This window comes from Medicago truncatula, chromosome 5, assembly GCF_003473485.1.
Source record: "Medicago truncatula cultivar Jemalong A17 chromosome 5, MtrunA17r5.0-ANR, whole genome shotgun sequence".
Lineage (NCBI taxonomy): Eukaryota > Viridiplantae > Streptophyta > Magnoliopsida > Fabales > Fabaceae > Medicago > Medicago truncatula.
Window position 1 is genome coordinate 10,118,895 of NC_053046.1, and position 27,876 is coordinate 10,146,770.

General features: G+C 33.8%; 4 protein-coding genes and 5 non-coding genes across 14 annotated transcripts; 5 read left to right on the plus strand and 4 right to left on the minus strand.

Moving 5' to 3' along the window:
- Positions 1–1,934: 1,934 nt before the first annotated feature.
- Positions 1,935–10,358, plus strand: LOC25494568 (uncharacterized). Of its 5 annotated transcripts, none has more exons than XR_005646445.1 (3): positions 1,935–2,183; positions 2,643–2,749; positions 3,996–4,411. XR_005646445.1 is itself a non-coding variant. In XM_024783707.2 (3 exons), exons 1-3 carry the CDS (start codon positions 2,166–2,168, stop codon positions 10,021–10,023), a joined length of 282 nt encoding a protein of 93 aa, XP_024639475.1. In that variant the 5' UTR covers positions 1,941–2,165; the 3' UTR covers positions 10,024–10,358. The 5 variants fall into 5 exon arrangements, 2 of the variants coding, with proteins under 2 accessions (XP_024639475.1, XP_024639476.1); XM_024783707.2 differs by lacking the exons at positions 2,643–2,749; positions 3,996–4,411 and adding exons at positions 6,755–6,868; positions 9,874–10,358 and having other exon boundaries at positions 1,941–2,183; XM_024783708.2 differs by lacking the exons at positions 1,935–2,183; positions 3,996–4,411 and adding exons at positions 6,755–6,868; positions 9,874–10,358 and having other exon boundaries at positions 2,292–2,749.
- On the minus strand, positions 2,320–2,534 carry LOC112422305 (small nucleolar RNA U3). Its single transcript, XR_003012673.1, has one exon. It is a non-coding gene; the product is annotated as a small nucleolar RNA U3 (small nucleolar RNA).
- Positions 4,188–4,304, plus strand: LOC112422339 (U5 spliceosomal RNA). Its single transcript, XR_003012701.1, has one exon. It is a non-coding gene; the product is annotated as a U5 spliceosomal RNA (small nuclear RNA).
- Positions 6,122–6,336, minus strand: LOC112422309 (small nucleolar RNA U3). The gene has a single exon (XR_003012677.1). It is a non-coding gene; the product is annotated as a small nucleolar RNA U3 (small nucleolar RNA).
- On the plus strand, positions 7,271–7,387 carry LOC112422338 (U5 spliceosomal RNA). Its single transcript, XR_003012700.1, has one exon. It is a non-coding gene; the product is annotated as a U5 spliceosomal RNA (small nuclear RNA).
- Positions 10,359–10,683: 325 nt separating the features above from the next.
- LOC112422337 (U5 spliceosomal RNA) lies at positions 10,684–10,800 on the plus strand. Its single transcript, XR_003012699.1, has one exon. It is a non-coding gene; the product is annotated as a U5 spliceosomal RNA (small nuclear RNA).
- A 990-nt stretch (positions 10,801–11,790) lies between these two features.
- Positions 11,791–16,303, minus strand: LOC11407852 (diacylglycerol O-acyltransferase 2D). Its single transcript, XM_003612388.4, has 9 exons — positions 15,863–16,303; positions 15,710–15,784; positions 15,509–15,594; positions 14,236–14,342; positions 13,987–14,142; positions 13,451–13,537; positions 13,124–13,221; positions 12,574–12,661; positions 11,791–12,084 (listed from the first exon to the last, which is right to left on the minus strand). Exons 1-9 carry the CDS (start codon positions 16,027–16,029, stop codon positions 11,983–11,985), a joined length of 966 nt encoding a protein of 321 aa, XP_003612436.1. The 5' UTR covers positions 16,030–16,303; the 3' UTR covers positions 11,791–11,982.
- Positions 16,304–20,949: 4,646 nt separating this feature from the next.
- Positions 20,950–25,453, plus strand: LOC11407853 (subtilisin-like serine-protease S). Of its 2 annotated transcripts, XM_013598156.3 has the most exons (12): positions 20,950–21,061; positions 21,596–21,633; positions 21,722–21,819; positions 21,905–22,002; positions 22,097–22,255; positions 22,588–22,699; positions 22,813–23,341; positions 23,419–23,513; positions 23,612–23,854; positions 23,942–24,056; positions 24,154–24,343; positions 24,478–25,453. In XM_013598156.3, the coding sequence occupies exons 3-12, from the start codon at positions 21,737–21,739 to the stop codon at positions 25,038–25,040; spliced, it is 2,187 nt and encodes a 728-aa protein (XP_013453610.1). In that variant the 5' UTR covers positions 20,950–21,061; positions 21,596–21,633; positions 21,722–21,736; the 3' UTR covers positions 25,041–25,453. The 2 variants fall into 2 exon arrangements, with proteins under 2 accessions (XP_013453610.1, XP_003612438.1); XM_003612390.4 differs by lacking the exon at positions 20,950–21,061 and having other exon boundaries at positions 21,086–21,633.
- Positions 25,454–25,889: 436 nt separating this feature from the next.
- Positions 25,890–27,795, minus strand: LOC25494569 (uncharacterized). Its single transcript, XM_013598157.3, has 2 exons — positions 27,588–27,795; positions 25,890–26,766 (listed from the first exon to the last, which is right to left on the minus strand). The coding sequence occupies exon 2, from the start codon at positions 26,748–26,750 to the stop codon at positions 26,319–26,321; it is 432 nt and encodes a 143-aa protein (XP_013453611.1). The 5' UTR covers positions 26,751–26,766; positions 27,588–27,795; the 3' UTR covers positions 25,890–26,318.
- Between the last annotated feature and the right edge of the window lie 81 nt (positions 27,796–27,876).

Genomic DNA, 27,876 nt, shown 5'->3' on the forward strand with positions numbered 1-27,876 from the left:
ATGACATTTAGTGATGATATGTCTGTTTTTTATCAATTAATGTGTGTCACGTGTGTAATTCCATTTTTTAAAAAATAAAAAAAATGGTATTTTTCAGATTTTGAGAGAAGGGGGCACGTGATTTTTCAGATTTTAAGAAGAAATATCACGTGTCTCATTCTCTCAAAATCTGAAAAATACCATTTTTTTATTTTTTAAAAAATGGAATTATACACGTGACACACATTAATTGATAAAAAATCAGTACTAAATGTCATGGGGACCATAAAATCAGAAAGAGGGAAAACTATAGGGGATAAAATCGCTCGTTTAAAACTATGGGGTGCAAAATCGCACAATTGACAAACTATAGGAGGAAAAGTGCAATTAAACCTATTATATATATGGGCAGATATTTTGAGTTTTTTTATCTTCACCAAATCAATCTTGGTGTTTTGGGGCTTGGGTGGTGGTGTGTTACGATGAGAGGACAAATATGTGGTGATATTAAGGACAAGAAAAACTCTCACCTGAGGAGAGTTTCTACTCAATATTAGAAGAACGAAAAGATGATGTTCTACAACTACAGATTTATGCGTTATCTAAGTGAAAAATTTAATTTAATTTAGAGTATAAATTAAACAATATCAAATGTTGATGAATAAATACGATTCATATCTCCCTAAAAAAAAACATGGTTCGTATGTTTGCTCGAAAAAAGAAAAAACGAGGTTCATATCATATATACTTGCCTAACTAATGAACAATAGATAGGGTTTTTAAGTTTAATAGTTTGTTTCGAATAGTAGTTTTAGTTTTTTTTTTTTTTTTTTTTTTTTTTTTTTTTTTTTAAGTTTTAAATTGGTCCATTAATTTGTTTTTTTGGTAACAAAATGACCATTGTTTTCATCTAACTTTGTTAAAAAAACGCTTACATGAATCATTTAACATTGAGGTGAAAGATCCAAAAAACATTTATGACACTAGACATGATCGGTTACATACATTTTTTTTACAAATAAAAATTTCATCAACAACATTATAAATCAAGTAATCGATTGAATATGTTTTGAATAAAGACCGAAAAATACAACTATGAACCTTAATTTTGAGAGCGATGAATTTGGACCTACCAACCTAGCAATAATTGTCCACATAGACCTTACTTGATGCATATATTTTATGTCTTAAAGGACTAACTGATATAAAAGACCAACTTCTAACTAAAAGGACAAATTCGATACAAACGTTAAACTTAAAGATCCCATGATATAATTTTTTTCTGTAGTAATAAATAATAGATATATCCCTAAAAAAATTAGATAAAAATAATCAAAATAATAGATATATTATTCACCTTTTTTTTAATTTTAAATATTGACATTTTACAAATTTAAATTAGAAAAGTTGATGTTATATGTCCCCGTAAACATAATTCAATTAGTAGAGACAATTCATTGTAATATACAGAGATCAGAGTTCAAACTCAAATTTCAACTACTTGAAATTTTTTTGAATGTTTATTACGTTCAAATAAATCAGCCAACCATTTACCATCCACAAGGGTAAGATTTTACTCTATAAGACATGATACATGGGATGGTTGTGACTTGTGAGAAAAAAATTGAGTACTTAATGAACTTTAAAGGTATGAAATAAGTATCTCATACATTTGCGGGTCCCACACATCTATAATACTAAAAAACAAAATTAAATGATATAGAGTTATTGATAAATGACCGATGAATCCTATTTTAAAAAATTATGTGATGTGTTAGGATGAAGAGATTAAGGGTTTATTAAATACTATTATTAAAATTTTATAAATGAGTGATGTGTAAATGTGACTTTCAAGTATTAAAAAAAGAATTTCTATGTTGGAGTTGCTCTTACTACAGCATGATGACCCGAAACGTGTCACAATGTTAAAGTCCATTGTTACCCTTGAAGCATAGTTACGTGGCACCTCCACAAACTTAATTAAAGCACTTTACCAAACCCAAAAATGGAAGAAAGAAAAAAAAACACTTTCAAGTTTCAAGTAAACCTTTGGTTTTCCAAGTGAAACAATGGCAGCTGCATGAATCTTTTTGTTATGTTTATGAAGAAGGAAACCGAGCCAGTTAGTTAACTTTGGGAAAGGGCAAAGGGAATGGACCATAGAACACAAACAACAAGAACCTTCCATGTCCTCTTTGGGCAAGGTAAACATTTTCATTCCCTTTCCAAAAATCTCTCATTTTTATGGTGCGATTTGTAGTAAAAATGTGCAATGTTAGTACTTCTATGTGATTTTTACGGGCTGTGTCACAAAAAACATGAAAAAAAAAAGTTGTTTTGAGTCTGTCAGACAACCGTGTGACCATCTCAGTCAGTTGAACTAGGCCGAGAACGATCATCTACAGCTGAAGATGATGCACACATCATCCTGGCCGTTAATCACGCTCTGATCACACGGTCATGGTTCATCCACCAGACGTATGTTCCTGTCTCCTTAGAAATCAAGGACACAGTAGTACGATCCTATAGAACAGATCCTGTTCAAGTAAGGTCGTGCTTGATTGTGCTCAGTTTCAGGTATATAAACAGTTGAGTTTTTCTGTTATTAAGCGATGTGGGACTAACTTCGTTGTTTTTGTTGTAACTCTCGCTTTGGGTTTTAGATATAAAATGCTTTTAAGTTTTGCAATCTTTCAAGATTCTGTAGCAAAACAAAAGCAGCTTTGGTGGGGCTACCGTTTCAAGAATCTGGGGCCCATTTTCATGAATGGTAAGATTTTACAGCTGAAATTTTAAATGTGTTTGCATTGTGCTTTTATATTTAGTGGTTGTTAGCAGCAGATAATACTTTAGTGTGTGTTTGAATCAACGATGAATTAGGCAAAATCACGGCAAGCCATTGTGATCTTGGCAAAAGCTACACTTTGTAGCATAACAACATCACGGTGCCATCGTTATTTCGTCAAATTCACTGTATTCATGTTATTGTATGAAGGTTTTCATTAAAAGTTGCATGCTTTTTAAAGTATTGCTTTTCCCCTTAGAATGAATTGTTCGCCTCGTTTTCAAATTCTATCAGTTGTCTCCTTCCACTTGAAACTGTTGCTTTTTATACTCTTAAGTGAAAACTGATGATTGGATAAACTGTTTAAAATCTTGAGATGTTTGGCAGTGGCTCATTTTGTATACTCTATATGCTTAAGCATTCTGGCGGGGAGCTGTATATATTTTTCTCTGAGAAAGTTAAATCGATCACCTTGTTCATCTTTCACTTTAAGTGGTAGTTAGCAGCAGCTAACACTTTAGTAAGATTTTATAGCTGAAATTTTAAGTGGTAGTTAGCAGCAGTTAACACTTTAGTGCATGTTTAAATTGACGATGAACTAGGCGAGTGAAATCACGGCGAGCCATTGTGATTTTGGCAAAAGCTACACTTCGTAGCATCAACAACATCACAGTTCCACCGTTATTTCGACAAATTCACCGTGATTTAAGTTATCGTATGAAGTTTTTCATTAAAAGTTACATGCTTTTAAAAATATTATACTTATCGCCTTAGAATAAGTATTTTAAAGTGCAACATAAATAGTAAAAAGCATTCAGAGTTTCTACAATGACTTTGATAAGTAAAAAACAATTCGCTCTTGCAAGGAAGGCTTGGAGATGACTTTTAGAACTTCATTCCATGTGTCCATTCTCTTTTCCTAAAACAAAGGTTGGGTGTAATGCCATAACAGATTTGATTGATGGTGTGAGGACTGAGGATTTGGCAACAAAATACAAATCTGTATTTATGAGTCATTTCAAAATATTTGCCAAGTGCAACAATATGAATTATACAATGAATTGTACTATGTTCTTTAAAAAAAGTTAAACTGATCACCTTCTTGTGCAATGAAGAGTACTATCTCGTTTCATATTTCATTGGTATTTTTTAATGACGCCTAATAACTATTTATACTTTATAGTGCATGCATAACATGTTGACCAACGTCATTTGTAAACGAATGTTGCAGGTGACTGAGTTGTCAAGGGGAAAGATGAGTGAATAGGGGAAAGATGTGAGAACAGGTTCCTCATTCTCAAGGGGAGAAAGGAAGTAGTCTAGTTAATTGGTGTCGGATAAACTCCCACATCGACCAATTCATAAACTAAACTATGCTGCTTACTTATAAAACGAAAAGACCTCAGCTTGTTAAAATTTACGGAGCTGTGTGATGATCACATAGCGAACTATTCTTTCGCCTTTTACTAAAGAATACCGTGTGAGCGTCACAATTAGCGGCATACACTAGTTTTTGGAAGAGTCCTCTTCATTGAGGGCTCTGCAAATTTAGTTCAATATTTTTGTATTCTTTTATTTTTATGTGGTTGCTATGTTATTGGTATGCCTACTTTAATGGAACAACTTGTATAAATTCGTTGTTGGTAATACTTCCCTAATTTGTTTCTAGAGGAGTGACTCTCGACAAAACAGCAGCATAGAGTAGCATTTATTTTTAATCATCATCCCCTCAAACGGACACTCCTATTCGTTGCCAATAGGGGCGGGAATAGGTAAGAGTAAGACCATCCGCCAGGGGTCTACGGCCTAGGCTACATCAGACCTTTGACCAAGTTTTTTCTTAAATAGATAAGCCTAAGATTCTATTAGAAGTTTATTTAATTAAAAAGGCCAAACTAAAGGTCATACAAAAAAAAAAAAAGAAGTTTTTAGGCCTACTAGGACAACATATTTAAGTAAATATAAATAATATTTTTTATTTTTCTTATTATTATTATTATAACGAATTCTGTACTTCGGATTAAATTATAATTTTATTAAATAATTTAAGTGTATAGAGTAGCCAAATAAGAGAAAGATCATAGTGCCTACTTTGTCTGATTTAACTGTTTTGAGAAGAAAGCTACTCGTAGTTGCCAGATGTTTAATTTTCTGGTATAGTTTGTAGACACATTTTGACTGTTGTTAGGGTGAATAACCTTCTTACTTTACCATCAAATTATATTTTCAAAAGATGAAGCCGAAATGCTAAAAGTGGTGTCATATTGGATGAATGAACTGATTTGTCAAATGATGCTCCGGATTCTCTAGTATCCGATACAATAATCTTTGCCATGAGGCCCTTAAGTATGTTGATGAGGGAGTGAATATCCGATGAGTGCCCTTGTACAATAATCTTTGGCATACTTGTTCGTTCATCAACTACAAGTTGTGATGGAAGAAGACCTTCAATTGAGATATGAATATCCGATGAGGACACTAATTGCCAGCAACTGTCCACATGAGATAGTTGAAGTCAGGAGCTGCACAGTAGTTGGAGTTCAAAGGCATCGATATGAGTAGCGTGTACAACACGAATGAGGGTTTGGTTAATGTGCCAGATTCCTACGAAGAGGTTTTTATAGACAAATCTGTCGCTCGAGTGAAAAAACCAATTGATGAAGTTCTTCAACCGTGTACAGCAACACTTGGTTGATAATGAGGATGTACAGATTTCGTAGGATGATACAGAGATTCCATCTGTTAGTTTCTTTGATAAAACTTAGTTGCCGCCAAAGATAAAAGCGTATTTACTGTTCCCTAGTGAGAATTGGTTTGCTTTATATTCTTTGTTTGTTTCATTTCATGTTTATGCTAATGTATTAGTCTTGAGATGATTGCATAATTTCATAGACCATTGTTGACTTGATTTATAGATGAATGGATGATAATAGTTTGTTATCGAAGAGTTACTAATGTTCTAATATAGTAGTTTCTGCAATACCATGTTACTCTTAGCACTAGTCATTTGGCATGCTGTCAAAATTTGTGGCTTCTAGCTTGGTATTTTATCCCTGTAACTTTTCTGTTGTCATTTTAGAAGTGAGAAAGTAAGAGTGGGATTTTCTTATCTGTGGGTTGAAAATCATAATCAAATCACGAAGCAGATGTGATTTTACACAAATGGGAAGAGATATTATAAGTAGCTCCTTTGATATTTTCTCCCCGGTATTTGGTGAATTGATGCTTGAATAGGTTTTAAATTCTATTTGTTCTCTCCTTCCTCCTAAGTGGAATCTACATTATCATTCCCTTCTCAAATCATATTTGTTTTTTATGGTGCGTTTTGTTGTAAAAAAAAAGTACAATGTCGTTTTCAGTCTGAAAGACAACCGTGTGACCATCTCAGTCAGTTGAACTAAGCCAAGAACGATCATCTACAGCTGAAGATGATGCACACATCATCCAGGCCGTTAATCACGCTCTGATCACACGGTCATGGTTCATCCACCAGACGTATGCTCCTGTCTTCTTAGAAATCAAGGACACAGTAGTATAATCCTATAGAACAGATCCTGTTCAAGTAAGGTCGTGCTAGAATGTGCTTAGTTTCAGGTATATAAACAATTGAGTTTTTCTGTTATTAAGCGATGTGGGACTAAGTTTGTGGTTTTCGTTGTAACTCGTTTTTTGGGATTTATTATATATAAATGCCTTCGAAATTCTGTAACCAGACAAACACAGCTCTGGTGGTGCTACTGTTTCAAGTAGCTGGGGCCCATTTAAATATTGCAAATTGTTGTTTTGTTGAACATGTATGCTTATGTACATCTTAAAATTTTGTGAATCAGGTTCGCCAAATGCCTGTTATTTCTCTGCTTATGGATGAGTGTACAGAAATAATTCTTACATATGTTTAGACTAATATAATATTTTTGAGAAGAGATGAGGTTGAATATCCCGCAAGTGCAAAGCAATTTCATCTTTGTCATTTTTAAATGAATGTTGCAGGTGACTGAGTTGTGTACAGGTGTCAGATCAGCTTATCTGGATCCTTCCTTCGTAATACCATCAACACAATCTTTGTCTGAAGGAGTAACCAGGAGTTTTGTAGTTATTAATATAGTAAGTATTTTATCATAGGGATCAAATTCTCCAACTCTTATCTCTCAATTTTTTTATCATCTGTGTTCCAACCACCAAGAAGAGAAAGAAGCCTCTGTATCTTAGTCTCTTTCTTTTGGAAGAAAAGCTTCAATGAATGTTTAATGTTCTAGCTTTGAGATATTGAAGAAAACTATATGATTTAAAACATATGAAATTGAAGAGAAAAGATTAAACATTTCAAATAAATATGTGGATGAGTGAATAGGGGAAAGATGTGACAACAGGTTCTTCATTCTCAAGGGGAGAATGGAAGTAGTCAAGTTAATTAGTGTCTGACAAAGTCCCACATCGCCCAGTTCATAAACTAAACTATGCAGCTTTCATATAAAATGAAAGGATCTCTACTTTTTTTAAGCACGGAGCCGTGTGATGATCACATAGCGAACTATTCTTTCGCCTTTTACTAAAGAATACCGTGTGAGCGTCATAATTAGCGGCATACGCTAGTTTTTGGAAGAGTCCTCTTTATTGAGGGCTCTGCAAATTTAGTTCAATTTTTTTGTATTCTTTTTTTAATGTAGTTGCTATGTAATATGGTATGCTATTTGTTTAAGGTAGTTATTTAAAAACTTGTAAAATTCATTGTTGGTAATACTTTCCCTAATTTGTTTCTAGAAGAGTGACTCTTGACAAAACAGCATAGAGTAGCATTTAAATTTTAATCATCATCCCCTCAAAGTGAAATAGGGGCGGCCTGCCCCGGGTGGGTATAGGTAAGAGACCATCCGATAGGGGTCTGCCCCGGGTGGGTATAGGTAAGTTGTTTAATTTAAAATGATGATATATCATATTTAAATTGAAATTTTTAGGGAGTTTTTAGGTAATTCGATGAATATTGATAATTCTACATCATCATATCGTATGATACGTCATCAAACATATCACATCATTGTTTCTTAATCCAAAAATATGAGAAAGGATCAAAACTGAGGGATTTCAAAATGAGGGACCAATTTCATGAGTGAATGAAAATATGAAGAATAAAACTATAATTAAGCAAAAATGATTTATAGTATAAATTAAATAATTTCAAATGTTGATGATAAATCTGGTTCATACAATATTTAATTGTCAATAAGTAAAATGTATAAGTCCCCGCGAGCATAGCTCAGTTGGCAGGGACATCCATTATTATATGTAGGGGCCAAAGTTCGAACCCCGGACACCCCACTTATTCATCTTGAAAAAGGCAAATTCTAGCCATTAGGCTACTTGACCAAAAAAAAAAAATTAAAGTGAAAAAGATAAGAACTGTTATCGTAGCAATCTCCTAATTTTTTAGGATATACCTATAATATCTACTTTTAATTTTTTAATTAACGATTGATATTGGTCATAATATTTTTTGGGAAACGTTAACTAATACTCTTAGTGCATTGTTTAAGTATTTAAAAATGGTATTTTTTACATAGAAAAATGTGTAGTTATGACTTTTACATATCTTTGGCTTGTATTTTCAAGATAAAATTTCTTTTAATAGCTTCCTTAAACAATTCTCTCATGACACTCATTAGCAAAACCCCATCTTTTTATTCTTTTAGTTGGAAATATGACATTTACAAATCTAAGTAAAGTGGATGTCCATGTGAGAAGTCGACTCACTCACTAGTGCTTTTTGTTCAAGTAAATCAGCCATTTACTGCAACATGGTGATGACCCAAAACGTGTCACAAACTTAATTAAAGCACTTTACCAAATCCAAAAATGGAAGGGAAAAAGAAAAACAAAATCACTTTCAAGAAAACATATGGGTTTCCCTGTGAAACAATGGCAGGTCCATGAGTCTCTTTGTTATCCAGTTAGTGTTATCTTTGGGAAAGGGAATGGACCATAGAACACAAGCAACACAAACCTCCAATGTCCACTTTGTGAACCTAGGTTAACATTATCATTCTCTTTTCCAAAAATCATATTTATTTTTATGGTGTGTTTTATTGTAACAAAAGAAGTGCAATGTAGTACTTGTACATGATTATACGGGATGAGTCTCAAAAATCATGATAAAAAAAGGAAAAAGGGGGTTTTGAGTCTGTCAGACAACCATGTGACCATCCCGGCCAGTTGAACAAGGACGGGAACGATCACCTACAGCTGAAGATGATGCACACATCATCCTGAGATGTATTAGTCTTGAGATGATTGCACCTATATTCTTTGTTTGTTTCATTTCCGTATAATTTGTTTATGCTAATGTATTAGTCTTGAGATGATTGCATAATTTCATAGACCATTGTTGACTTGATTTATAGATGAATGGATGATAATAATTTGTTATCGAAGAGTTACTAATGTTCTAATATAGTAGTTTCTGCAATACCATGCTACTCTTAGCACTAGTCCTTTGGCATGCTGTCAAAATTGTGCCATCTAGCTTGGTATTTTATCCCTCTAACTTTTTCTGTTGTCATTTAGAAGTGAAAAAGTAAGAGTGGGATTTTTTTTATCTGTGGGTTGAATATCATAATCAAATCACCAAGCAGACGTGATTTTACACAAATGGGAAGGGATAATATAAGTGGCTCTTTTGGAAACCTTTGATATTTTCTCCCCGATAAGGTGAATTGATGATTGACTAGTTTTTAAATTCTATTAGTTGTCTCCTTCCTCCTAAAGCTGTTGCTTTTTATACCCTAAGTGAAATCTGATGATTGGATACAATGTTTGAAATCTTGAGATGTTTGGCAGTGGCTCAGTCTGTATACTTCGTATACTGTATGCTTAAGCATTCTGGTGCAGCATTGTATATATTTTTCTTTGAAAAGGTAGACTGGTCACCTTGTTGTGCAACGAAGATTACTGTTTGTTTCATCTTTCATTCGAATTTGGTATTTTTGAATGAAGAATGTTATGCCTAACTGTTCATAGTGCATGCAGTGTTTCGTCTTTCATTGGTATTTGGTATTTTTTTGTTGTGTTTTGTTAAACATAAGTGCTTATACACATCTTAAACTTTTGTGAATCAGGTTCTCAGAATGCTTGTTATTTATCTGCTTTTCCTGAACCCATTCTTCACGATTCCACCATCGCCGACACCGTCTTTGTCTCCTAAAGATATTTCCAGTGAAAGGCTGCAGATGTTGAGTCAGAGAGATATTAAAAGGAATGGTGGCTAAGGGAATATGCATCACAAGGTTCTCTGTGGTGTATCCTCTTAGATGTAAGACAGATTAAATCTCTGCATTTTCTTAAGCAGGGGCATATTAAACATGAGAAAGGCATCAACACATGTTAATTTTCTTAAGCAAAAAAAGGTCAATGTTGTTAACCTTTTGAAACATAAAGGACCAACTTAAGGGGAAAAAAGACAGAGGATTAATCCGAAGTCTCTTACTGCAAACTGACAACTGTAGCTCCTTACTGTAAATTCATGCCTTGTTAATACTGTAAGTATTTTATTAAGGATATATAGGGATAAAATTCTCCCACTCTTATCTCAACTTTTTTATCACCTGTGTTCCAACCACCAAAGGGAGAAAGAAGCCTCTGTATCTTAGTCTCTTTCTTTTAGAAGAAAAGTTTCAATGAATATTTAATGTTCTAGTTTTGAGATGTTGCAGAAAACTAAAATGATTTTAAACACATGAAATTGAAGAGAAAAGATTAAACATTTCAAATAAATGTGTGAAGGAGTGGATAGGGGAAACATGTGAGAACGGGTGGGTGACATGTGAGAACAGGTGCGTGTCTGATAAAGTCCCACATCGCCCAATTCATAAACTAAACTATGCAGCTTGCATATAAAAAGATAGAACCTCTCCTTGTAAAGATCACGGAGCCGTGTGATGATCACATAGCGAACTATTCTTTCGCCTTTTACTAAAGAATACCGTGTGAGCGTCACAATTAGCGGCATACGCTAGTTTTTGGAAGAGTCCTCTTTATGGAGGGCTCTGCAATTTTAGTTAAATTTTTTAATGGCATTTGTTTGTATTTGAAAGAGTCATATCTAAGGAGTGGCTTTGCAATTTTAGTTCAGTATTGATGTCTTAGAATTCATCGCTCGATTGTGTAGAAAAGTACGTAAGGCTGATTTCTTTAGTTATATTTTAGTTTAAAATATTTCTTATTAAAAGTGAAATTAGATATGAAGGAATTAATTATTCAAGTGGATTCAATTGCACAACACAAATTTGCATGCTAATGTGTTTCTGGAGGAGTGTGACTCACGACAAAAACAACATACTACATTAAATTTTTAACATTTTTAAATGTATTTTTGTTAAAATAAAATAAAAAATATTAATAAGTATTCATTTATCATCATTATCTACAAACACTCAGATTTTTTTGAAACAAAATCTCTATTTTTACTGTCATCCCCAAAACCGTCCCTTTCTTTTTTTTTTTTTTTTTTTATTTTATAGATAGATGAAATGGCAAAGCCATTATAAACTCACACAAGTGGAGGTACCGAGGTTCGAACCTCGGTCATGACATCCGGCCTAACAATATCGACATTTTTGCCTCAAACTTAGACTTAGTGTCCCATTACTCCGAGTTTGTTTGATTTCAATTTCGAAAACTTATAATGTGCCAACGAACTGAAATATATAACTTTTTACGTAAAGGGCAATCTCGTACTAGAGATTGGTTTTGCAACATGAATTCTAATCTGTCATCAGATATAGCAAAAGCCAACCATTATTTCAGGACATTCTTTTCAAATATTATCGGTAAGACCTATGTTGCCTTTGAAAAAATGTTGACAATAAATCCAACACGATGTGACTTCAATGAAAATCAGTCATGTGTACATAGTTGGTACACATGGCTGATTTTCATTGGCTTAAGGATTAATTATCCATATTTTTTCAGAAGCAATCTAGAATTTTCCAATACAGGAGATGGTCTTGTAATAGTCTTGAAAAAACAGATAAACCTAACGAAAATAAGTCAACGCCTTTTTCACATTATTATTTCTATTTAATGACCCTGCAGGAGATGGTCTTTTGTTACATGCAATACAATAAAATACATGGCCCCAATTACATTTACCAACCTCCATCCACAAAAGAAGATAACAGAAAATACATAAATAAACTGATGCTACATGGGATGATAATAAGGCCTTATCAAACAATTTTTAACTCAAGCTTTGGATAGCCAGCCCGAGCTTTGTGCCGTTCGAAGAGATCTTGAAGTGCTTCCACAAACTGACTGTGTATCTTGGCAATCTAAAAGCAGGTTCAAATAAGCCAGTATTTTTTGTCAGCTGAACCATCAACATTTGCATATATATTCATGACACAGTATCAAGAATTTCCATCTAGAAACAGTTCCATGTTGGTTGAGAAATGATATATTGACAACCTTTTGGTTGTCCAACATCGTATATCTATACCGTATAGATACTATGTCATTTTTTAATTAGTTGTTTCTCTCTCTTATAGTCACATCAATAGTTATAATTGATGTATTTTTATACTAGTTGTTCAAAAGTTGTTGATTTTTAGATGTTCATATAACATTACTCTTTACATTTTTGTAATAGCTCTTGATTATGAAAGTATATTGCATGTTACTTATCGAAGCTGAGAATAAGACATGTAAGTTTCTTATAGAACTACTCCAAACTATAACTACCATCGTGAAAACTAGTTAACGAGAAATAAAATTGAGAATCCTTGTTTAAACATAAAAATGCTTTAAGAATGTGCATATACCTCCTCCGTGGTTGGTTCTGGATTTTTCTCGAGCACAATTGGCCTACCCACCACCACATGCATTGGATGTCTGAACGGTACCGGGGATCTGAAAAAGGAGATGAGATGATTTGTTTAACAAATATGAAATTAAAAGTTCTAAAGATGATCAAACTTTGATGCTAACTATTGTTTAGGCTCTGGTTGCACAATAATTGACTACTCTACTCAAATCAACTATTCTGAGCGAAATAAGTTTCTAAAAGTAAGAGCTTGCCAGTTACGATTAAAAGTGATAACTGAACGGAAAAGGCAGGCATCCTGAACAACATCAATTGAATCCAATTTCTCCAATTACATGTTTTAGCAAATAGTTTAAGCTTATTTCCACCAAAAACTGACCTATTTTAACTATTGTTTCTAATTTCTATATTAGGTGTCGATCCTTTTTTGTGATAATGTGTGTGTAGGTAGCATTTTGAATGTGGAAGGCACGGTTCAAAAAGTTAAAGATCTTTTACTAAATTAATCCATCCTCTTCAATAAATTGACGCATAAAAGAATCACGCACCCGAAGATACCCCAAAAACATATTGGGGTGAACTTAATCGCCCTAGAGAAGTTCAGAAACAACTTTCCATCTGGTTTCCACCACTTATAGATATCTGACTGTATCAAAGTTACACCAAAAAGGATAGTTATCTTAAACTTATGAGAATACATCACAGTAAAACAAAAACAAATAAGCAAAGAAAATATAGTTAGCAGATCCAAAAGTGACATGCAAGTAGATTTCATAATAGTTTCACTTTTGTAAATCTGACATGTGAAGTCAAAATAAAGGTGCACCAGTGTAAGGCTTCCACATGAATGTAAGATTAAGAGATGAAATAAGTACCTGACCAAAGCAGAAAACAGGAACCAAGGGATGACCCTTCTCCAATGCTATGCGGACAAAACCTCTTCTTGCCTTAAGGTAAGCTATCTATAAAGTAAAGTGTTCAAGTTATCCTGTTAACATCTATGAAACTGAATATATAATGACATAAGGAGGTCATTCTTACTAGATGCTAGAAATAGAATAAAATGGGCTGAATGGTTTCTGGTTATTGATCTTAAAACTCCAACTAAACAAAAGAACGGAATTCATTTTCCTCCATCTTAATTTAAAATAGATATGAAATATCATAGGAAAAAAATTAATGTAATTGAAATTCAAAACACGTGCAATTCACAAATGAGCTGAAGTGATTTAATAGCAAAACAAATTCCTGCACAGATGTACTATTGAAATTTGTATCAACAACAATCCTATATCTGGAGGAAATGAACACTTTAATTTATTATCATAAGAAAATAAGTATCATAAGGCAGGTCAAAGAAAGAGAAAAATCACATGAGCATTGAGTAAGATGAGGGCAAAAAGCAATGCACCTCGGAACCACGCTGCATGAGAAATGTCTCTTGAACTCCACCAGGTATTAAAATGCAACTATAACCAGCAGCTAACAGGGAGATAAAATTTTTCCTTGTTGCTGGTGTAAGACCCAACCATGTCCATATGTGTCTTAAAAATGGTGTGTAGAACACCTATCATTGAAATGCAAAGAGAAAAACTTGTAAAGGAAATCTCAGTAATTATTAGTAATCATTATTCATTAGTGCCTCAAGCAAAAGTTTTACCGCACTGCTAGCAAGAACTTTAACTTTTGGAATAGGCATGAAACCTGTGTTGTCAGCTAGTGCAATAACGCCAATTGGCAAAACTGAATGTGGTTCATAACCAAAAACTGCATATTTGTTCCACTGTTGTTACTATCAATGAGCAACTAACAAGAAGATACACCAAAAAAGTATAACCAATGATTTATTAATAATATAGGCCAAATTGCAAATATAATAAAATCGAGTTTGAAACCTATTTCCAACAGAAAAATACCACAATAACTAGGACAACTAGAGAAACTGAAGTAAAAGTTACTTTGATTTGGTAAAAAAAAACAATTATAGAAAACTATGAATTTCATGCGGCTAAAATAATGGGGAAATATAAAGCTTATTGTAAATTGTACTAATTACATGTTACATATAAGGAAAACTCCAGCAACTAAGAAGGGCCGAACAACATGCACAGTTAAAGCTCGTAAATCTAGTTTCTGATTTGGACCAAGGTTAAGCAAGAATTAATTCAGCACGGCAGCTATCAGTCATATTTGGGGTTTTCACAAAAAGTAGTTATGCGGAAATGCCAATCCTAATAATTAAAATACAGAGTAAAAATTAACGGCCAACATTAAGTTGGTATACATCAACATAAAAGGAATCCAATTGAGCGACAAAAACAAATACCAGAGTAAAAATCTCATGAACTTCAACTGATCCTCATTGTTGGTTATAGTGCTAATTTATTTATGTTTTTTAAAAAGGTCTCATATAGATTACATTAAACACTCAAGGAAGAAGAATGGATTGTTATATTAAACACCCAAAAAATGAGTACATAAAGAAGAAAAAGACACTTCTCTAGTCTACTGCTTCATAGAGAAGCTGAAGAGAAAAGAGGTAAGTTGTACACTAAGCTTGATGTTTTATGCTTACAGATATTATAATTACTACATCAAGCATTACCGATCAGACTAAATTAGCACTTAAGCTTCATTTTCAGTTTAACTTTTACTCAATAGTCAAACTTTCCACAGTCTTAACTCTTCACTAACCTCCCATTCTAGGAAATGATTATCCAAATCTACATTTACCTAACCGATGTTAATTTTCTTTCTAAACCAAAGCCTATAAACATAACAACTACATCAATCAAATAAAACATACAAAACAATGTTTCCAAATTCGTTTCTTTTCCCAATTTATCTTGTCATTTCAATAAAACAACATAATTCATGTAAAACAAAATAACAGAAACAACCCAATTATCATTTTTTAGGTTTAAAGAACAAACCATAAGCACGATTAGGATCAAATGCTTTTATATCCTCTACATGAAGCGTAATCGGAAAGTAACTACACGCATGCTTGCATATGTACCTGAAAATGAAATATACCGAAACAAAAAAAAAACACTTTTTACACATAGGAAAAAGTAAAAAGCTCAAATTTCACGTCACGAAAAAGCAAATACACAATAAAAACGAAAATCTACCTAGATAATCTTCTACCAAATTTGCTCTTAGCGTCCACTGGAATCACCATGCAAATTAATAGAAAACCTAAAACCCTAACACACAAAAATTCAACAAAATTATGAAAATAAAAAAAAAGGATAATAATAATGAGAGAGAGAGAGAGAACGAACAAGAGATATTTGGAGAGAGGAAGGAAGAGTAAAGCGAAGAGGATTATTGCGATGTTGAAGTGAATGGATCCAAGCCATAACGATAATGCAAGAATTGAGCGAAAGGTGTTTGAAGAATCGCTGAATTCTTCTTTTCCGTTGAAGACTTTCTCCGTCGCCGTCGTCATTCTCCGATAAACAGAGTGTGCGACGGAAAACGGTGTCGTATTGGAGAAACACGCGAATGGCGAGGGAAAATGTGAAGAGGGAGTGATTTGTAATTCGCGGGAAGAGTGAGGGGTAAAAGGGTCGTTTGATAGAAGAAGAAAAGTGAGTTACGGCACGTGAGTGTGATAGTATATTAGGAGTGATCGAGTGTGGTGAGCTGTTACGTGTCGACATGGATGACACGTGGCTGTTTGTGATTAATTGAAGTTGTTGTTTGGATTTGGGATCTAAATTCAATGCTAGTAACGTGGTTTGGTTGATTGATTGATTCAGTGAACTGACAGAAACATAAGATGTTGCTGTTACGTGCATCTAAGTACGATAACGTCATGCATTCTGGCTGAAATAGCATGTATGTAATTTTTTTTGTTATAAGACTAAACAAAAACAAATGAAAAAGAAATAAGAGAAAGAAAAACTAGAGCCTAAGGAAGAAAGTTTCCTACTCATTCCCCGGTGGAGCCACAATTATTATAAAGTCTGAGTAAAAAAAATTGCAAGCAAATAATTAAAAAATCTAAAGAAATTGTCTAATTTATTGGGGTTTATATAAGAAATCCAGAGGAATTTACATAAAAAATTGCAAAAAAATTGGGCCGGAGCCCGGGATCGCTGGGCGGTGAAACCGCCACTAAACACGTCGGTTTTGAGCGGTGAGAGGAGGTCGACTGGAGGTGATGAATGTATGACTAAATCAACCTCTGAAGAAACTCCTAATTTAATCGGGAAGTCATCACATTGATTTTTCTCATTTGAGAATATGATGAAGAGAGAAGTTTTGATCGGCTAACAAATTCTTAATATCTTGAATTAAGACAGCGTAGATGTGATACCACAGAGTGTCACCCAAGATGAGATTGATGAGAAAACTAAATCATCAATATCCATTTTGATAGCCTTGATAGCCGGTAACATGCCATGGTAAATTGTTGTGAGCTCTACTAGGAGGATATCATTTGAGTTTGGGATGAAGTCCGAAGAGCCTAAGAGGTAAAAACATGCACTATTGCGGAGGACACCACCATAACGTTGAGAATGGAACCAAAGTGATTACTGTTGTTCCATTTAATTAGGAGGTCTGAATGAGCTGCACTACCGTCTCTTTCGAAGCCCAAACTGATTGCATTTCCTGTTGAACTATGGAAGTTGTTGCAAAGACGAGTCAGAGACCATGTTTCATAATTAAGGCACACTAGGTTTCGATGCCTCCAAACCCACCAAAGACCAGCAAGAAAGATAGTGGAACGAGAGTCTAGAGTGTCAAATTTGATCCAACCATACACATAAGTGGCAGAGGAAAAGTCGTTACGTGAGAATCCAATTTTTTTGCCAAATGTTACTAGAAAACTGACAATCACGAACACATTGAAGGAAAGTTTCATCATGATCTTAACATCGAGTATAGGTGGGCGAGAGAGCTATGTTCCTATGATGAAGCAAAGATAAGGTAGGAGAAGCATTGTGACAAGTAAACCATACGAGAAATTTATATTTTTCCAGAACCTGCAACCTCCATATCCAAGACCAAGAAAAGTGAGTATTGGAATTGGCTCCTGTCTCCGTGAGGGAGAGCAGCCAGGCGTATCCACTTTTTTACTGTAGGTGCCATTTTTATTTTGAGCCCAGATTAAAGCATCTTCAATGGGGGCGTTAAACTGGATATGAGTATTATTGATGTAATTTACAACTGTTGAAGGGAGATTCGTGTATAGCGCTTGAGTACGATTACCATTAGCGGAGAAAACATCTTGACAAATAAATGTAAATATTTATCTTGATTGAAATTAAAACTTTGGTTTGCCGCATTATAAAAGTTTAACATCTTCGACTAAACTCAACATCTGCTGTTGGTAGATTCATCTTATCCTATACTTATCACTGCCAGAAACTATAACCTCCGTCCCAAATTATAAGATCCATTTGAATTTTTTTGTCTCTTTTTATAAGATTCTTTTGGTATTTCCAAATACATTAATTAATTCTTTACCATCATACCATTATTTATTTTATATCTTTTTTCTTCAATCAACTTTAAATACTATGCTGAAAAACATGCGCCAACCCTCCCTCTTAAATGATAAAATTGTAAAAACAATAGTTATTACAAACAAATTTATTACCACTTTCAATTTTTTTAATTCTGTTATTTATTTTTTGAGAAAAATTTCTGTTATTTTTTTAAAAGGGACCTATATGTAGAGTGAGAGAATGTAGTATTATTTTAGATGATGGGAGGGGTTCTCACTAACTTGCAAGCTCAAAATAGGTATACTCTTACTTTTATACAACAAAGTTGATTGAGTTAATGCGGCTTGTCTATTTATCTATCTTAAGAAAATGATTTCTTCTGATATGACATAACAAAATTTCATACATTTGATTTTCGTCATTTTTTCTATATCCTTACAATAGCACTTCATTTAATGCTAAGATACCTATATTTTTTAATAGAAGATATTTAAGGTGGAGATGATATCCAGTTTATGATAAGGAGGATTTTAGGTTCAACGATCACTTAAAAATAAATTCAGTTCATGACAAGGAGGATTTTAGGCTCAACGATCACTTAAAAATAAATTTATATTTACATCACTTTAAAGGTACTAACATAGCTCAGATCTAAAAATTCATAGTCTAAGACATATTTTTACCATTAGATCAAACTCATAAAGTTATTATTGTTGTTTGTACTTGGAGACTACTTTCTTGAATTTGAGCGGCCACGATTGTTGACACAAAAACTCTCCCTCAATTTTTTTTTTAAAATTTTTGGTAAAACTTTTACCTCTTACAAAAAAATACCACAATAAATCCATCTTTTAATATAATTCAATAAAATTTAAAATTAACAACAATTCTTCACGAATTTAATAATCTCACAAGTCAATTGATTAATTTGTATCTTACTATAAATTATTAAACGTTGTGCTGACATACTCAGGACTATATGAGTGAAGTATAAGGATCTTTTATTAATCCTTTCAACCTTAATTATTGTTTAGAGAAAAAGACAGTATATGATAAGCGTGAATCTATATGATTACGTGAGATGCAAGATAGGAACTGTGAAAAGGAAAATACAAGAGATAGAAAACTACATATAAAAACATTGGTTGAATTTCGACGTATATATTATGCCCAATTGCTTTTCGTAATGGTCAACATATTCTAACAAGATCCAAAGACATTTGTTGGTTTGGAATTGGATCGTGTTTAGAATCTTAGGTAGGGACTTGGATCCTCTCCAGCGACAATTCACTGATGCTCCGCAGTGAAAATCTGAACCTTTAATTACCCTTTTAATAATTATAAATGCTTGCAATTAAAAAAATTGAACGGAGAGGATCTCATTGGACTCTCTGGAGAGAATCCCCTAAGATGGTACATATTCAACCATGAAATTTCCCACATCAAATTGTGAATTTTCAATAGAAAAGGTCCTTTCTTAGTGGTTTAAATATCTTGCTTAGGGTTAGAATCTTGTCTATTTAAATAACACTTGTATTTGAAGAGATATGAACACAATAATATATTATATTATTATGTTTAGGGAGTTTCTATGGTACACCTCATAAATTGAGGTGTACTGATATTCTGCTTCATAAATTTATAAATTAATGATCATTTTATGAAATAAGTTGTTATTTGTCATTATTTATATTTTAGAAAACACCATCTCATGAGGAAAAAAAACATCATTTCATTGTTTATATGAATTATATTAAATTTTTAACATTTTCTCATAAAAAATAATCAATATTCTTCATTATGAGCAATAAAAATTCAAAAAAAGTAAATTTTATTTCATCGACGCTTTTGGTAAATAAGATTTAATTATTATAATTGTCAATGATAGAAAATAATTATTTTTCCTTCAAAAAACAATCAGTTTAATTATTATTTTAATGTTTGGTGTACCGGTACACTTAAAATATTAGGTGTACCATAAAATTTGTCTTATGTTTATCTCTTAAAATGAAAATGTTTATTAAATAGAGAGGATCTCAATCTCTTTGTATAAAGATACACATGGAATGGAAAAAAATGTTAACGAACTCGATTAAGTTGAGGCCTAACACAAAATAAACTACCTAGAAGGTACATATGCTTGAGCGTTGCACCACCAACCAATACTAACATACCTTTCCAGCAATCAATCACTTCGTAATCAACATCACACGATGATCCATTAATTGTGTTGAAAATCTTTCAACGGCTTTAACAAGTTTTATCCTAATTCATATGAAATCTCTATTATAATAAGTCTCTCACTCTACTCAATCAAATACTAACTTGAATGTTGACAAGTGCATGCATCACCCACTCATATGAAACTCTACCGTCTTTTTCTACCGTATGCTTCCTACCGTCACTTGAGATACACTTCGGATCAATTACATACACCATGTGGTGGTTATTTATTTAAAGGCAAATGTTAGAAGTTAATTGTTATGCTAGTTTCTAAGGTTCGGACATATATTGAACCCCTTTTTAAAACTTGAAGTACATAAAAATTTTGTTACTTGCCAACAATTTTCGAACAGTAAATAAAAAAAAAAATCATATACTATTTCACAGTCAATGATGAGAAAGGCAGTGGAATCTTTCTAATCGTTTGAACAATGATATATTTGTTTGCTGATCACATCACATGTATGATATCTAAAACTTTATAAACACATCATCAGGGTGGTAGAAGTCAATAATTGCAAGACAAGTACTATTTGATTAATTAATCTTGTCCAATCCCCTTAAGATGGAGACATATACTACTATTGATTGAAGTCACAGCAACCAAACAAACTCACAAATTCAGTATAAACCACTCATTATTAATTATTAATTACATCAATGTTTTAAAAATCGGATAAGACATCAAACAAGCAAAACTTCTGAATCATGGTTCATGGTTCATGGTTCAACTGCCTTAAATTGCTTGAACCCGAACGAAACTGGGATTGAACCGCTAAATAACCAAACCGTCAGTTTAAGGTACAACCGATTGAACCGTCCTGTTGGGTTTTTGAAACACTGAACAAGATAACATCACTGAAAATAATGAATGAATCATGCAATGAAAATATAGGGACGGTTATAACATGGTTGAGTGTTTGATATTTTACATTGCTTTAAAGATATATATAACGGTTTAATAGAAATATGGCGCTTTGCGGTTCCTTTTGCTTGTACCAAAAGCAACACTCCTTCTCTCTTTGTTTTCATCTAAATCTTTTTCCCACTACTACTTTCCTTTACTCCCACTACTCCACGTTTTGCCATTCTTTTTGTTGTTATATATAAATAATCTCATTCAATTAAGACAACACAAGAAACTAACGTTATACATGACACATAATCACATGCTAATGTTACAACTGCAACCAAGATTCTGCTTCTAACTTCTAATTAATCATCATCTTTCTTTTTTGATTCTTTTTATTTTTTTATTTATAGAACCTTGTTCTTCTTTTCTCTTTTGAACAATGTCTTCTTTAAGATACCATATCTTTAATCTGCTTCTTGCAGTACTTGTTGCAAATTCTGGCTTTGGCTTCTCTACTAAGGTATATGGTTTTCATAAAGTATTGTATTATTTTCTTTTGTTTGTCTTTAAGTGCAAATTATGGAATCTGAATTGGATGGAACTGACAGGTTTATGTAGTGTACATGGGAAGCAAAGGTAGTGATCAAGACTCAGATGATATTCTGAAGCATAATCATCAAATGCTAGCAGATGTTCATAGTGGAAGGTAAGAAATTAATTCTTGTATTCATTTGGAATATCCCTTTTTCTATGTAATTTCAGGTATGTGATTTTTCCTTATTTTTTAACAGTGTTGAACAAGCACAGGCTTCACATATTTACAGCTACAAACATGGTTTCAAAGGCTTTGCAGCAAAGTTGACCAATGAACAAGCTTACCAAATTTCAAGTCAGTGACATTTTCCTCTTCCTTAAAGCTTCAATGCTTAAAGTATCCTATAATTTTTGTTGTTTACTTATTTATTTGGTTTGAATGTGACCAGAAATGCCGGGAGTAGTTTCTGTGTTCCCCAATTCTAAAAGAAAGTTGTATACTACTCATTCATGGGACTTTATGGGACTTTTGGATGATGAAACCATGGAGAATATGGGATACTCAAACAAAAACCAAGCAAATGTTATTGTTGGTTTCATTGATACAGGTGTCGTATTCTTAGAGTATGGTGATGCCTTTTTGATAACTTCTATGTAACTATACCTTCATTCTCACGTACAACATGCACCTTTTCTTAGAAGTCTCGTGAAAACATTTATTAGTCGGTTTTCACATGGATTTACACACTTTTTTTATCCTTTTACTTTTATGAACATCATTTCATAACTATATTTTCCAGTGTGATAACTTCAAGCTTAAATGTGACCAATTGGAAATAGTTAAGGCAATAACTATATTTTACTTGGATTTTGCTAATAAATGGGAATATTAACAGGTTTTAATCATAAGTCATAACCATTTATCACACTATTCATACAGGAATCTGGCCAGAATCCCCAAGTTTTAGAGACACTGACATGCCACCAGTGCCACGTGGATGGAAAGGCCATTGTCAAATAGGAGAAGCATTCAATGCTTCATCTTGCAACAGGTTTTTGATTGAATCACATGCTCATCATCTTTTTAATTATTTTTGACTTCATATGCATTATTAGGTTCAAGTTGGACCGTCTTCATTGGTTAATCATTGATAGTATATTATAGGAAAGTGATAGGAGCAAGATACTATATGAGTGGATATGAAACAGAAGAAGGGTCAGACAAAAAAGTCTCTTTCAGATCTGCAAGAGACAGCTCTGGTCATGGGAGCCATACAGCTTCCACAGCAGCAGGACGATACGTCTCAAACATGAATTATAATGGGTTAGCAGCAGGAAATGCTAGGGGAGGTGCACCAATGGCTAGGATTTCTGTTTACAAAACTTGTTGGGATTCAGGTTGCTATGATGTGGACTTGTTAGCTGCCTTTGATGATGCCATAAGAGATGGTGTTCACATTATATCTTTATCTCTTGGTCCTGAATCTCCTCAAGGTGACTATTTCAATGATGCCATATCTGTTGGGTCTTTCCATGCTGCTAGACACGGAGTACTTGTAGTAGCATCAGCTGGAAATGAAGGAACCGTTGGCTCTGCAACTAACCTTGCACCATGGATTATTACTGTTGCTGCTGGCTCAACAGATAGGGATTTCACGTCTGATATCATGTTAGGAAATGGCATCAACATCGCGGTAAAACTGAATTCTATGTTTTTTTAACTTGGCATGTTTTCTGCACTACTAATTAGTCCTCTCTATAACTGCATTAGGGTGAGAGTCTCAGTCTAGTGGAAATGAATGCCTCTAGAAGAACAATGCCTGCATCTGAAGCCTTTGCAGGATATTTTACTCCTTATCAATCCAGGTGAAGCACAAGGTACTTAAAAGCTAGAGTTGCCTAAATATCAATGCAAACAGACGGCTCATAAGTTAAATCTTGTCCTCTTTTCTATATTTCTGCAGTTACTGTTTGGATAGCTCACTAAACAAGACCAAAACAAAAGGGAAAATTTTGGTGTGTAGACACGACGAGGGTTCAATGGCGTCAAAATTGGAAAAAAGTAAGGTAGTTAAAGAGGCAGGTGGAGTTGGGATGATACTTATTGACGAAACAGATCAAGGTGTTGCAATCCCGTTCGTGATACCTTCAGCTATTGTTCGAAGTAAAACAGGAGAACAGATTCTATCCTATATCAATAGCACAAGGTTTGCTGTTTTATATTTGATATAATAGACACATTTTGATATCATCTACTTCCATTCTCTAACCATGTATTATACAATGGTGAATAGCGTGCCTATGTCAAGGATTTCCGGGGCAAAGACTGTAGTAGGAGTTCAGCCTGCACCCCGCGCAGCAGCATTTTCTTCCAAAGGCCCCAATTCCTTAACCCCAGAAATTTTGAAGGTTATACTCCTATTTATATATATGCCATTGAGTTCATAAAATGCCTTATTGTTTCTCAACTTAACCCTTGAAGATTTTTTCTTATACTGCTATGTAGCCTGATGTTTTAGCTCCCGGGTTAAACATCCTAGCAGCATGGTCTCCAGCAGCAGCCGGAAACATGAAGTTCAATATTCTATCAGGAACTTCTATGTCTTGTCCTCATGTAACTGGCATTGCAGCCTTAATCAAAGCTGTACATCCTTCATGGTCTCCATCTGCTATCAAATCTGCCATCATGACTACTGGTATTACACATTATCTAGAACTTGTATTACTCATTGTGGTTTATTTGAGATTCTTCACAATCAGACATCCAAGTAAAGCTCCCTAATAGATTAGATTTAATCTAAAGGAACTAATCATATAATTCAATATGCAGCAACGATTGTGGATAAGAAAAACGAACCAATTAGAGCGGATCCTGATAGAAGAAGGGCTGATGCATTTGATTATGGATCAGGGTTTGTGAATCCTGCAGGAGCTCTGGATCCTGGTCTTGTATATGATTCACAGTCGGAAGATTTTGTTGCATTCCTGTGTTCAATTGGTTATGATGTGAAGTCACTCCATCTCGTTACAAGAGACAACAGCACATGTGATGGAGCATTCAAATCACCATCTGATCTCAACTATCCATCTATTACAGTTCCCAATCTTGAAGACAGCTTTTCAGCAACGCGGGTTGTGACTAATGTTGGAAAAGCAAGAAGTGTATATGAAGCTGAAGTGCTGTCTCCAGATGGAGTTAATGTTACAGTTGTGCCAAACCGGTTAGTGTTCACAAGAACAGGACAGAAAATCAAGTTTACTGTGAATTTCAAAGTAATCGCTCCCTTAAAGGGATATGGATTTGGGTTCTTAACATGGAGGAGCAGAATGTCACAGGTCACCAGTCCTTTAGTTGTCAAGGTTGCAACAGCAAGCCTTGGGTTGGTCAGATAACAACACTTGTAAATATGTACATATTTGCTTAGAAGCTGTGAGATCCCCATGGTCACTATAAGAACAAACAGTTATACTGAAGTTCTGATGAATCTAGATGATCACTGCCAAACTTAAGTTACAGCTACATGTTTGGAAAAGCAAGGAATACCAAACACAGAATTTGAAGAAATGATATCTCGACACCTTCAACTTACTTTGTCACTATTTGTTACAGTAGAGAAGTTTGTTATGTAGAATCTGTCAAACACAAAGTTTGTTATGTAGAATTTTAGGTTAGTCGGTAGTAATACTTTGTATACTACATGTGTCTGGGAGCTGGGTGGGATGTTTGGTCATTATTATAAGATTTTACTCAGAAATATATAGTTGTGGAAAAAAAATTATTTAAAAATAAAAAGCATATGAACACATTTTGCTTGTCAAAATACTACTTTATAGCTAATTAGCTAACATATTCCATATTCTGATCCTACATTCCCCATCTCTTTCAATACGTTAATCACCACTCCTTACATGCTATTTATAAGGGGTTTTCATATTCCATATTCTGATCCTACATTCCCCATCTCTTTCAATTAGTCTGAATGAATGTTAAGGACTTTATTTTACACCATTGATAGCATGTTACTAAAACACTTCTAAAGGCAATCATGATGAAATCAGAAATTCAGGAACTGATTATTGGACAGCCAGCAAGTACCTGCAGATATGCCTAGTTCTACAACAACAACCAAGCCTTATCCCACTAAGTGGGTTCGGCAGATATGCCTAGTTCCAGTAAAAATACAAGATCTTGAAACTATAGTGGGGCACACCTGAATTAAATAGCTGCAGGATGATCAAATATGGTAAAATAGTAAAATTCTATACATATCAGAAACAACAAAAAATGCAACAACATTCATGAGTAACATTGCGACACCCTCTTACTCAAGAGCCATTTTCCAGAGTAATCTTTGCTCTCTAGCTGAGCCCCAAGTTCATTGTCCAATGACAGCATGTTGCTGATTTCTAAAACAGTACATCACAATTCATAGTAAATCATATAGGAATCCAGATGATGAACAAGAAATATGAACAATCTACATCAACTACGACAAAACTAGTAATGTATATGAAGTTTGAACTCCATTTTAGACATCAGTGAACTTTAGAATTTAACTTGTAAAATCTCTACAGATGATTTTTATCCATCAAACTTCTATATAGGCATTACATATATAACAACATGTAGGTGTCACAATCAGAAGATGAAGTTATAGATAATTGCAAACACTATGAGTGAATCTCCAAGGGATCAACAAGGCCTTCCATTACAACAAGTTGATCCAACAATGCAATCTTCTCCTCTTCAAGGGTCTTTACCTGATCTTCAGCCTCTTTTAGCTCTTTTCCTAATACAAAACCATCGTCCTCCAATTGCAAATACTTCCGCCTCAATTGACGGTATTCATTTCCACCCGCAGAGGAGTCGGGCAACGAATCTGAATTGGAACCTTCTGGTCTCTGAAAAGGTGGCGAGACTTCAGTCATCAAGTGTCTTTTGGAATTTTTGTGTCCTGATTTCAATGGAAGAGGAGCCTGTCCCCCTCCCTTGACAATATTTCCTTGCAGTTGAAGTAGAGATGCCTTCTGGGTTGAGTTTTTCTTCTTCTTTGGTTTAATACTCAATATCTCCTCTGACAAAGGAATCCTTGGATCTTGCATTTCTCACTAATAGTCACTGCAGACCAAAAAAATAAAAAAATAAGAAGTTAACAGCACACACACAAACACAAAAATGAAGTTAGTGAAAGTAAAAATAAAAATGTAAATATTGAAGTCAAAATTGATTTTTAGCATTATATATCAGTGCTCTCAATTGCGGATTGCAGCAAATAGTGGTTTGTTCAAATTCTGCTACACTACACTACAGCACTATACCGCCACAATAGCCTCTATTTGACAACACTGTTATAAACCAAGGGTCTCTTTAAATTGGCTTATTTAAGCTTATCTACTGACATGAGCACTTGTGACATTGTCTGAGAGAACTTATGTAAACAACTTATGACATGTTGATAAGGTGTTTTCAGCTTATTTTCATAAGCTCTCCATGGTAACTTATGAAAATAACTTAATAGTTTATAAGAAAGGAATTCAACTTTATCTTATCTTGTGATATAGAAATAGCTTATTCATAATCAGTTATGCTATAACTTGCAATATAAGCTGTTTATCCAAACATGACCTAAAGCTAAAAATTTCAGTTCAAAAAAAAAAAAACTTTCTGATTGAATTTCATACAAGCAGCACCAGCACTAGCACCCTATGTTTGATTGAAGGCTATTCAATTAAATTAACCTACCCAACAACCCCTCTAATCACGAAAATATATACCATCTAAAAGCTGCAAATACAGAACTACCCAATTGAAAAAGCAAAAACTTTAACCAAAACGAAATTAAAAAATCCTTCTGGATACAAAAAAATTGAAACTCTTAAATTGGGGGTGAAATTGAGAGGAATAATTGGATGAAAGAGGAGGGGAATAGAAATACAAACCTTGAGAAAGTAATTGAGGTGTTGGCAATTTGAAAAGGTGAAGAAGATAACGGAGATGAAATCTTGTTCGAAGGTGAAAAAGAAAGAAAATTAGGGTTCATGTGAAGGAAAAGGGAATTGATTGTTCCTTTTGTTTTGCTTATATCGGTTACCGGTAATTGGTAACATGTGATTCGTTCATAGTTAAACTGTTATGGCTTTTTGTTTTTTTTTTTTTAATCTTAAAAAGGTTAAAAGTTGGAGAGGGAGAAAAAGAGAAGTGAAGACAAAAATCAAAGGTGAAGGATTC

Bases quoted from the DNA above. Each gene is read 5' to 3' on its own strand.
- LOC11407853 (XM_003612390.4), top strand. From the start codon at position 21,553: ATGTCTTCTTTAAGATACCATATCTTTAATCTGCTTCTTGCAGTACTT. The intron at 21,634-21,721 runs GTATATGGTTTT...TGGAACTGACAG, and splicing joins GCTTTGGCTTCTCTACTAAG to GTTTATGTAGTGTACATGGG. The intron at 24,344-24,477 runs GTATTACACATT...TTCAATATGCAG, and splicing joins ATCTGCCATCATGACTACTG to CAACGATTGTGGATAAGAAA.
- LOC25494569 (XM_013598157.3), bottom strand. From the start codon at position 26,750: ATGCAAGATCCAAGGATTCCTTTGTCAGAGGAGATATTGAGTATTAAA.
- LOC11407852 (XM_003612388.4), bottom strand. From the start codon at position 16,029: ATGACGACGGCGACGGAGAAAGTCTTCAACGGAAAAGAAGAATTCAGC. The intron at 15,785-15,862 runs GTTCGTTCTCTC...TTTGTGTGTTAG, and splicing joins CCTCTCTCCAAATATCTCTT to GGTTTTAGGTTTTCTATTAA. The intron at 14,343-15,508 runs GTTTGTTCTTTA...ACAAATATGCAG, and splicing joins TGATCCTAATCGTGCTTATG to TTTTTGGTTATGAACCACAT.
- LOC25494568 (XM_024783707.2), top strand. The intron at 6,869-9,873 runs GTAAGTATTTTA...TTTGTGAATCAG, and splicing joins GTTTTGTAGTTATTAATATA to GTTCTCAGAATGCTTGTTAT.